The following is an 11,503-nucleotide window of genomic DNA, read 5'->3' on the forward strand; positions in this document are numbered from 1 at the left end:
ACGCTGTCCGAAGAGAGGGTGGAAAAAGAGAGGCTCTGTGTATTTTATTATTATAATATATAGAGTCGTTATTCATTTGTTTTAAATCTCAATAAATAACAAAGAAGACCTTTGACCGGCACTTTTATAATTTTGTCGGAAGCTTTAAACTTTAATACACGTTGACTGGCGAAAAACTCTGCCCGGTTCCCTCGGCCTCCACCGCGGAGAATAAACAGAAGGGCAACCATGACAACCTTCTTCTTCGCTGCTTTTGTGGAGGAAGTTACAGCGCCACTACAGGCTCCTGCATGTACTGCAGCTTCTCCAGCGGTTGGAGCTAAACGGAGCGGTCTCGTGTGGACAGACACTATCCGGTGAATATTGCGTGTGGACAGAAGCTTTCTTGCGATTGCGTTTGTGTTAATCCTATGCGTTTAGCCGTTTTCGTCCTCGTGTGGCCGGGGCAAGACACTTATATTGTAACACAAAGACCTGCACACTGACTAGTTTTGTAGTCTAACGGAGCGTCCACACTACAGCTCCAAAAATAGCTTGGAGCTGGGCGTGTCTGGAGCTTGGGGATTTTATTCAAGCAACACGGCCAACAACCAATCACATGAATCTCCCGCCCCCGACATACAAAGCAAAACCCCCCGGGGATTTTATGCGAGCAATATATATATAAACTCCCCAAACAGGCGAAAACCTACCAGTTTCCCCCACTGTCTCTGCACCTCCCTCCATGCTGGTTCCTCCGGTTTGTGTCCCGGTAGGTGAAGAGGGTCTGGTCATACACAACCGGGTGATTCGCTACGGCGATAGTTAGTTTCTCCTCCGACTTGTTTTGAAATATAGAAATGAACGGCGGGATATCTCTCCCAGCTTAGACGCGGTTTGATTGGCTAGCGCTTCAGCTGTCAGATTTTGGGAAACGGGATTTGATTGGCTGGCGCTGGCTACTCCGGCGTCCAGGCGACCAGAAGTTGAACAATGTTCAACTTCTGGTCGCCTGAGACGCCTCGCTCTGCTACCCACAATTCAGTTCGGTGAAAAAGCGCGGCTACGTGACGTCACCCCATTGAAAGTGAATGGGCAGCTTGGAGCTTTCGACGCTGTAGTGTAGACGGGCCGTAACAGGAACTTAATTGTGACAGTGTGATTATTGTCAGGCCTATAAAGTTTTGTCAGTCAGCTGATCAAATGCCTCACTTTATGAGCTTCACAATACTTGTGCCTTGAACCGCAGAGTTTTCAACGTCACAACTAAATGGTGCCAATCGTAAGTCGGATGTGAATGTGTAATTTAACATTTTCAGTCCGAATGACGGACAAAAGGAGTGCAAATACAAATTATTGAAATGTGAACTAAAAGTTATCAAGGATGAACCATCACCATTTAAAAAATAAAATAAAAACGAAATAATATACATAAATTACACTAAATGCTAATCTGTTAATTGACAGGCTAGGCCTGTGCAGGTGGTAACAGCTATACCCAGCATGGGCTAAGTTCTGTAGGTGCAGCTGGTGTAGGTCCTCCTCCATCAGGCCTGGTTCTCCTCGCAGGGAAAGACCCTGAGTCCTCTCCGGCCAAACCAACAGACAAGACGTTCATAAAGCTGAAGTTTCCCCCAAAGTCTCTAATCATCCATCCTGTGAATATGAGAGGGGAAACAATAGTGTAATAGATGCTTTGGACAATCCATCCATCCATCCATCTTCTCCCGCTTATCCGTGGTCGGGTCGCGGGGGTAGCAGTTCCAGCAGAGAGCCCCAAACTTTATTTTCCCTGGCCACATCAACCAGCTCTGACTGGGGGATCCCAAGGCGCTCCCAGGCCAGCGAAGAGATATAGTCCCTCCACCTGGTCCTAGGTCTACCCCTTGGTCTCTTCCCAGCTGGAGGTGCCTGGAACACCTCCCTAGGGAGGCGCCCAGGTGGCATCCTAACCACCTCAACTGGCTCCTTTCGACGCGAAGGAGGAGCGGCTCAACTCCGAGTCCCTCCCTGATGACCGAACTTCTCACCTTATCCCTAAGGGAGACACCAGCCACCCTGCGGAGAAAACCCATCTCGGCCGCTTGTATCCGCGATCTCGTTCTTTCGGTCATGACCCATCCTTCATGACCATAGGTTAGACAGATAGCTTTGCCTTCTGGCTCAGCTCCCTTTTCGTCACAACGGTGCGGTAAAGCGACTGCAGTACCGCTCCCGCTGCTCCGATTCTCCGGCCCATCTCACGCTCCATTGTTCCCTCACTCGAGAACAAGACCCCGAGATACTTGAACTCCTTCACTTGGGGTAAGGACTCATTCCCTACTTGGAGTGGACAGTCCATCGGTTTCCTGCTGAGAACCATGGCCTCAGATTTGGAGGTGCTGATCCTCATCCCAGCCGCTTGGACAATAAGAAATATAAAGTTAACTGTTGAGTTGCTCAGTTTTTTGATTGACAGGGTTTAATAATACAAACAAAAAGAGAGGCACCGTAAAATAAAGATTGGTCTTTCAATAAATTGTGTTGATTTAGTCTTTTTGAATTGTTTGTCTAAAGTCAAGTAGCTAGAACTGGTACTTATAGTTTGAATGATACAGTCTGGTTATAATGTTTGGAGGAGGCATCACAGGTAAGAGCACCATTTGTTGTGTTCCATCCGCAACAAATGCACACAGATTGATGTGTGTGCATTTATTTATCCACTATTTATTGAATCATTACTGTCAGTCCAAAACAAGAGATTTTGTTTTAGTAACATGTTTTTAAAACATTATCTCTTTCCCACTACACTATCTTGAATATTTTAGTTTTTACATCACTACATTTATCTAACAGCTTTAACATTGTAAAGGTGTCACTTCGGACTCAGGGTAATTATGACAGCATGTCCTACTATTTTGAGAGTTTGAATAAACCAGACCATCTATTAATGTAGAAAATAGTCAGCACATTAAACCATTATGAAAGTAATCATTAGTTAGCTCATTGTTCAAAATGAGCTCCAACTACACACAGTTAAGTCAACTCTTGCATCGGTAATAATAAAACAAATGATATAATATTATAGTATAACTTGTGTCTACTTTAAATACTTTAACATCACTTTCCTAATTATACTAGTGTAGAGCCGATGAATGGGACTCGGAGGCGGTGTGTTCAGTATGGAACTCCACACTTTATTATAAATTGAAACACAAGACTGGAATACACTTGTTGCTACTGCATGTCATGCTAGCCTGAATGACAAACAGACACAAGTTCAGTTTTTTTCCCAGGGCCATATGTGCACTAAACGCTGCTAATACTTAAGTTATATAAGCCTTCCGTGCAATACGAGGGGAATCGTGCAATTTAATTTATTTATTATTTATTTATGTACATATTCCCTTTTTTTAAGTCCCATTTATTGTTTTTATTGTTTTTATAGTGTCTTGTTGTTTTTATATTGTCTTGTTGTTTTTATATTGTCTTGTTGTTGCGTGTTGGCACCTTGAGCCTGTTGTAATTTCGTTGTACCTGTACAATGACAAATAAAGTTCTATCTATCTATATAAAAATCTCACTCCAGCCAGGTACCCAAAGTTGGCAACGAAGCTGGTTCACTTTTTAGCGGGCTAGATAACTTATAGCAGGATAGGTTCCAGGATAAGAGATCAACTCAGTGAAAGCACCGCCTGCTGACCAATCAGAGCTCAGTGTGCGGAGGATATACAGTTTAAACTGCCGTTACAGGAAAGACGGCTGGCCAAAATCACCGACTGTGTGAACGTGAAAATGAATAGAATATCACCTCCCATCTTCAGAGCAATCTGACTATTATAACATTAGCGTTAAGAAAGCTTACTTAAATATCTGCCACAACATAAGTAACCGGATCAAAGTAACATTACGTAGCAGGGCCGGACTGGGACAATAAGTCAGGCCGGGAATTATACACCCAGCCAGGCCACTACCAGTTTTTTGTGCCATTTTGCTGGATTTATTTGTCAATTTTTACAGCGTTGCTGCCCGTAGTGATAGCCCTCTAAAATAAACATATGGACATGGGTTACTATTTAAAAAAATGTGCAAATCTATTTAGGAACCTATGTGAACATATTTTAAGTGGGGGTGGACCTCAAATCCTATAGGGGGGTCTGGGGGCATGCCCCCCCGGTAAGATTTTTCTTTTTTAAATGTTGGACTTAAATGCATCAATCTGGTGCATTTTGAGGGGGAAATAAAGAGACTACGCCCATATGAAACATAACTGTATACATTTAAATAATCATAAAATCATAAAAACATGGCCATAACCAATAAAATACAATATCCAATATGAAAAAACATTGAAACTTGTTTATTTATTTGTTTTTGGTTCATTTATAGTGTGTGTGCTCCTGAACCAGCCTCACCTGTCTCCCTCCTCTGCCCCTACTCCTCGTTGAGGCAGAAGCAAAGACTAGTTTTAGCTCTCAACAAGTTTTAATAGTTTATCTTGCCTTTTTTCACCTAGTTAACGTTTTTTTTTAATTATTATTCATGCATATTTTACTAATCACTCCCCCCTCAAATGGAAATATATGTTTACATAAATGGTGACCAAACCGTTTGAGACCCACAGAGATAACTTAGACTAAGTTAACTATCTAAACACTCAGAGAGTCCTTTACCTCACCTGAGCTGAGGTTATCAGTCTCTCAGTCTGACTGGAGAGGACTCTCCAACCACCTTGTTGTTGAAAAAGCTCCTTATATCCGTTAGCGCAGCTAGCTAGCACCAGATGCTAACAACAACAATACACGTAACCGGTGTGCGCGCTTTATCTCACTCGCTCGCGCCACACATACACTAACACACACACCCTCCCGAGCTTGAATGACACACAGAGACCAATCGAGGGCATTAGTGTGGTCTGTATGAAAGTGGCCATGTGGGCAGGCCACATCATGTAGACAGCCAGTCACCCTCTGTGAGGCAGAGTCAGACCCACATTTGCGCAGCGTTGCGTTCACAAATATACAAAAAAAATCCTCAGGCCAGCAGGCCACTTAGCAAGCCAGGCCATCGGGAAACCTCCCGGTCCTCCCGATGGCCAGTCCGGGCCTGTTACGTAGCCTACAGTCACTGTGAGTGCAGACGTCGATGTGTCCCTCCCATTATCATTCATATCACATCATAATGTATCATATATTTCCTTATCTGAGTCAGCTGAGCCGTATCTGGCCGTGCAACACTCATAGTGTCACATACTGTATGCAGAAGTATTATTTTAAGCAACACATTAAGTTGACGAAACACTCGAGTCAAATGTAATTAAAGTCAGATCCACTCGTCGTGTTTTAGACGGGGCAGTGATATCATAAACCTGTTAATGTACGCATTCAAACACTTGTTCTTTTGCCAGCTGTATTCACCTTGCAGGTGCAGCTCTGTGGCTTTGATCCTGGATAAAGTGTTTAAGTCATGGATGTTTAAAGTTGAACTTCTTCATATTTGACTAATATTATAGTTGATTTTTCATTCAGGAAGTATGACGCTGCGCTGTCAGTACGCTTCTCCATGTTTGTGATTGGTCGAATGCTCCAGATACTACCCCTTTTATGTGAACGCGCACTCAGCCGGACAGAGAAACCCTGGCTTGAGTTATCGAGTTGATAACCAGCGTCGTAGGACCGCTTAGCGAGAGCGCGTTTGTTTTGGATTAGGTAAACCGAACTGGATTCGTAGTACAGGCCTCTGGTGTCAACAGTTTAGGGGGGGGGGGGGTGGAGGGATAATGGTGTGGGGGATATTTTCTTGGCACAGTTTGGGCCCCCTGGTACCAATTGAGCATGGTTGGTTTTTATCGCCTCAGCCTACCTGAGTGTTGTTGCTAACCATGTCCATCCCTTTATGAACACAGTGTACCCATCTTCTGATGGTTACTTCCAGCAGGACAACGCACCATGTCACAAAGCTCAAGTCATCTCAAACTGGTTTCTTGAACATGACGATGAGTTCACTGTCACTCAAATGGCCTCCACAGTCACCAGATCTAGATCCTATAGACAGAGCACCTTTGGGATGTGGTGGAACCAGAGATTCACATCATGGATGTGCAGCCACAAATCTGCAGCGACTGTGTGATGCTATCATGTCAATATGGACCAAAATCTCTGAGGAATGTTTCCAGCACCTTGTTGAGTCCATGCCATGAAGAATTAAGGCAGCTCTGAAGGCAAAAGGGGGTCCAACCTCGTACTAGCAAGCTGTACCTAATAAAGTGGCCGGTGAGTATAATTGGCAGGTATTTTAAACCAATGGCAGTTCCCCTGCTTGGTAGTCATAGAATAATGAAAATAGGTTTGCTGTTTACATAACCAGGTCGAGAGTGTAAAGGTAATCCATCAATTCTATGCTTTGAACTTTATTTTAACTTTTACTCAAACTAATATAAAAGTATCAGTACTTTTCAATGTTCACAAGTTAAAAGAAAAGTGTAGATTCATCTTATTGTCATTCATTCCGATTATCTTTTTAGCAGCACATTTTAATATGTTATGTTTTGAACTGATACTGTACCAATGCTAATGCAATGATCTGATTATTCATAAGGAAATGCGTTCAGTAGTGTACCATGAAATGAAAACCATACCATGCATACCATGAAATGAAAAAAATCACAATCATGTGTGTCAATAAAATGTATTCATATGGTGGACAATCCTTAGTAGTAGGACACACACACACATTGGATGAACACACCCAATGTGTGAAGCACTAGAGGTTATCTATGTGTTGTAAAGTGGAGTTCACAGCACAGATCATTTAGCTTTTCCAACATCTTATGCCTTCTCCAACTGTATTGATTCTCATACTAAAAATCCAGACAACATAGATGCACCTCCTCAGACAAACAAATACAGTTTAGAATTGCAACACAGTTAAACATTTGAAAATAACATCTAAATGTTGCTGCAGGGTAAAATAATGACAGAACAAAACAAGAACTTGAAACAAATAAATTACTCAAGTAGTCACACAGCAGTCCTCACAACACCATAACATCTTCTGATGGGTTGCTCTAGTTGATGCTGTTATACACATCTTTAATCTAAAGTTCATCTTTATCCTCTCCTTGGCAGAAGCATGCTGCTCTCTGTCCATTCATGTAGGGCCTGCAGCCCAGAGTCCATACCGTGTTGAAAGTGGTGTCTGCTACTGCTTCACATGCTGGGGAGAGGAAGGGACAGAAACAGGGACGGCAGTCAGCACAGAGCATTATGCATTATTTATTCACCGTACAGCTTATTTCTTATACATTAATTTATCAGTACATGGCAGTTTGTAATCCTCCTGTCGTGTTTGTTTCTCACCTATTACTGGTGTCTGTTAATACTGCTTAATTTTATTTATGTATTCAGTTATTTAACAGGAGAGCACATTAATCAACATTTCTGTTCTGTTGAGTTAGCCAAGAGGCTATTTTTCATCTGAAGTCCCTGGAGATTTTCGAAGACACCCTTTAGACAAATCATCACCAAATTGTATTTACCATCCTTTTAAGATCTCTTTGAAAGGGTTTTATACATTACAATAAACCCACATATGACATTTCAAACGTGATGGAGGAGCAGGGTTGTGAAAAGTGCAATTAAGTATCCCAACTGGTCCTCACGACGTCATTTTCAGTAGTCAAATAATAGGTTTATGTAAGGCAACTTAGGCCAGGCCAATAGTTTTAAGTTCTGTATGGAAGTAGAGTGTGTCCCTAAATTAGTTGTTGAGTCAATAAAGGGGAAGTTTACCTATAGGGAAAAAAACAGGGATAGGCTCAATAACCCTGCGCTGGATGAAAAGAAAGGTTAAATAGTTACCAACCTTCAACTGTTGACACAAAGCCGAGGCTCTTCTTGAGGTCGGAGCAGATGCTGTGGAGGCACCAGCGGAACTTGGAGTCGCAGCGGTACTTGTTGGAGCCGCAGGTGTCGTAACACATGTCCAGCTGATTGCAACACTTGGTCATGGCGGGGATGCCCATGTCCACCTGGTACACAGCAGAGATAATACAAATGTTTATATGCAAGTGTTGGGGATTAACAGGTGGTTAGTTTTCCAAATGTAGACTTCTCTGAATATTAAGGGACCGTATGAAAATGTGGGCGCTATGTATTATTATCCTTTTAGTGAAGGATTGTTTTTGCCTGTTTTTTATATGTAATATCAGGATAGGTTTACTTTGAGAAGTACATTTAATAAAAAATGAAGAATCATAGCTTTAAAATAGTTACAGTATGTCCAAATTATAGTGTTTTGAGTTCCATGGTAAAGGTATGTTTTGGCATGAAAGGAGACAAAACAATCATACTTTTTTTGTCAGATTTGAGAGGGGACATAGATCTTAGATTTTTAAGGAGAAGAACATTATTTTGCCCTCCAACCAGCGTTTCCGCCAGGGGGGCGTCATGCTGTCATTTGACACCCTTATTCAGCTCGGGACGCCCTAAACTCGAGCCGAGGGCGTCCAAAAATATTCATAATTCGAGAGAAGATCGAGAGTTTTTATCGCTTGAAATTACGAAAAGGACAAGGACATCCCTCTGTTGGAGGGTCAAAAGGAGTCTGGTGGGATTTTTTCGGAGTATTGAAGATCGTTTCCCCGACATCAGCGGTGACAACACGCAACGTGCGTGATTTGGACGCGATGTGCCGTGCTAGTGGAGCACGTGCGTGAGCTGCGAGCACCCCCCCCCCCAGTGTTTATTAAATTGTTTTATCTTTTCCATAATTCTGTGGATTATTAGTTCATTCCTAATGTGCAAATATGTTAAAAGTATTGTTCTATTAACCTGTCATGCTTAAAGGTGGGACAAGATTGATACATTAGGGCAAAGGATGTCGCAACTATGTTTCTGGGTCGAGCCTTGCTTTTGAAACATCTTTAAACATATCCCTCTTCCTGACCCACAATACATTTGTGAGCAACCCCTTATGGGGATTTCACTTTTTACAGCCTTTACATTTCAAAGAATTATAAGGCAAGGCAAGGCAAGTTTATTTATATATACCTTTCAACACAAGGCAATTCAAAGTGCTTTACAAAAAATGAAAGACATTAAGAAAATCAGTCATTAAAAAGAAAAGATAATAAAAGAAAAATACATGGATAAAAGTTACAGTGCAGTCTAAGATATGAATAGTTCAATTAAAAGCAGCGACAAAAAGAAAAGTCTCCACCTGGATTTAAAAGTAGTAAGAGTTGCAGCGGACCTGCAGGTTTCTGGGAGTTTGTTCCAGATATCTGGAGCATAATAACTGAATGCTGCTTTACCATAAATCCACAAAAATCTGCCCTTAGAGACAGAAGAAGCATACCCCATCTGGAACAGGAAGACCAAAGAAGTAGGAGCCACAGCCGTCAGGTTCAGGCATCTGGTAGTCCGGGCGAGGAAGAGGAGCTTTACCTTTGAGACAGGGGAAGCAAATCAACATATCACATGTGGATCTTGTTTCACATCAGGCCAGTGGAAACATGCTAATCTGGCTGGTTTGGTGACCATGTAGCTTTAGAAATAGATTCAGGTGTGCACATGATGAACAAAGGTCAATTATTTGGTTTATCCATATCCATCCACACGTTATTAGTCACATTCCCAAGGCCCCGACAGGAAACCCCTCCTATCATGCTCGGGTCACAGTCCGCTTCCAGGCCCTCTTCCAGATGATAACAAAGATGATAAGTCAAAGAAAATCCTATCAAGTGATTTGTATCAGAACATTACTATCACTGGGTTGCGTTATTGTTCTACATAGGACACGACATTATAGAAACTTTCAACATTTGATTATATAACAAGAACAATATATATATTTATTTGGATAAATGAAGTCAAAAAGGTTGAATATTTGAAACAGTTTGCTTTATTTTGACTGAATATAAAAAACTGAATTTACAAAAAAATCTGTTTATGTAGTACTTTCTTCACTTATAGTACAAAACAAATGTAAACAGGATAAGGGTTTTGTGTAAAATAAATTAATATTAACATTATTATTCTGAAACTTTGCAATTTAAAAGACTTGAATTGCAGTTTACCCGTGGCTTTTCTTTTTATGTACATTTTCCCAAAGAGTTAGGTACATATTCCCCAATAACTTTACCTTTATTATAGTGATAACTCTACAGAGTATAGGAGACCCAACCCTAAACTAACCCAACCCTTTCCCCTGCATTCAAGCAGTGTTAAGTGGAAACTGTAACCTTTAATTTCGATAAAAAAATACAAATATAAACCGATATATCCATGGTAAGGCAAGGCAAGGCAAGGCAAGTTTATTTATATACACTTTTCAACACAAGGCAATTCAAAAAATGAAAGACATTAAGAAAATGGCATTTAAAATCTAATAAAATAAACATTAAAAGAAAAAATACATGGATACAAGTTACAGTGCAGTCTAAGATATGAATAGTTCAATTAAAAGCAGCGACAAAAAGAAAAGTCTTCAGCCTGGATTTAAAAGTAGTCAGAGTTGCAGCCGACCTGCAGGTTTCTGGGAGTTTGTTCCAGATATTTGGAGCATAATAACTGAACGCTGCTTTACCATGTTTAGTTCTGACTCTGGGGACAGGAAGCTGACCAGTCCCTGAAGACCTGAGAGATCTGGATGGTTCATAGTTTAGCAGGAGGTCAGTAATGTATTGTGGGCCTAAACCATTCAGTGCTTTATAAACCAGCAGCAGTATTTTGAAATCCATTCTTTGACACACAGGAAGTCAGTGTAAAGACTTCAGAACAGGAGTGATGTGATCCACTTTCTTAGTGTTAGTGAGGACTCGAGTAGACCTCTCTATTCTGATACATTGGGCTTTAATCGACTTACCATGCCGACAGCGGTATTGGCACACTCCATCACGTCCCCCCATGAACTCCAGCATGGAGTCAAAGTATCCGCCGACCGACTCAAAGCCGCCTCTCACAGAGTTTAGTCCCCAATCACCGTCCTCCCCCTCCCCCTGTGTGCCATCAGAGGCCGGGGGGGGTGGTGGGGTTTCAGCAGCTGGCTCCTCAGCATCCTGACTGAGAGCACTGTGGAGGCACAGGCCCAGCAGGAGCAGCAGGGGAGCAACGAGGGCCCAACGGGTCATTCTGGAACTCAGAAAGCTCAATAGCAAGAGTTCAGAGACTGAGGGAAATCACAAGCACACTCAGAGGCAGTCCTGAAACTGTGTGCGTGTGGGACCTGAACTTTGAGCCAGACACAGAGATGGCCTCATATGTGGAGGAGCAAAGTCCAGCCTCTATCTCCTCGTTTAGTCTCATCTGAGCTTTTATCACTCACTGATTAATGAGAGGCGGAGTGTGTTCATTTTAATCCCATGTACTCAAGAGTTGATCTTTCTAGACAGCAGCAGATAGTAACATGGAAGTGGTTTAGCTGTAAATCAGAACATCCCCTTTGTGTTCTGCTGCCTGTTTTGTAGATTAATCTACACATTTTCTTATAATATTAGTGGTAGAAGAAGAACATGAATACTAGAAGTAAAAGTCCTACATTCAAA

At 41.9% G+C, this 11,503-nt stretch overlaps 1 protein-coding gene across 1 annotated transcript; it reads right to left on the bottom strand.

Moving 5' to 3' along the window:
• Positions 1-6,626: 6,626 nt before the first annotated feature.
• LOC117467454 (group XIIB secretory phospholipase A2-like protein) lies at positions 6,627-11,225 on the bottom strand. The gene is made up of 4 exons (XM_034111485.2): positions 10,825-11,225; positions 9,316-9,404; positions 7,822-7,987; positions 6,627-7,173 (listed from the first exon to the last, which is right to left on the bottom strand). Exons 1-4 carry the CDS (start codon positions 11,087-11,089, stop codon positions 7,055-7,057), a joined length of 639 nt encoding a protein of 212 aa, XP_033967376.1. The 5' UTR covers positions 11,090-11,225; the 3' UTR covers positions 6,627-7,054.
• Between the last annotated feature and the right edge of the window lie 278 nt (positions 11,226-11,503).

Source organism: Pseudochaenichthys georgianus, chromosome 1 (assembly GCF_902827115.2).
Source record: "Pseudochaenichthys georgianus chromosome 1, fPseGeo1.2, whole genome shotgun sequence".
Classification (NCBI taxonomy): Eukaryota; Metazoa; Chordata; class Actinopteri; order Perciformes; family Channichthyidae; genus Pseudochaenichthys; species Pseudochaenichthys georgianus.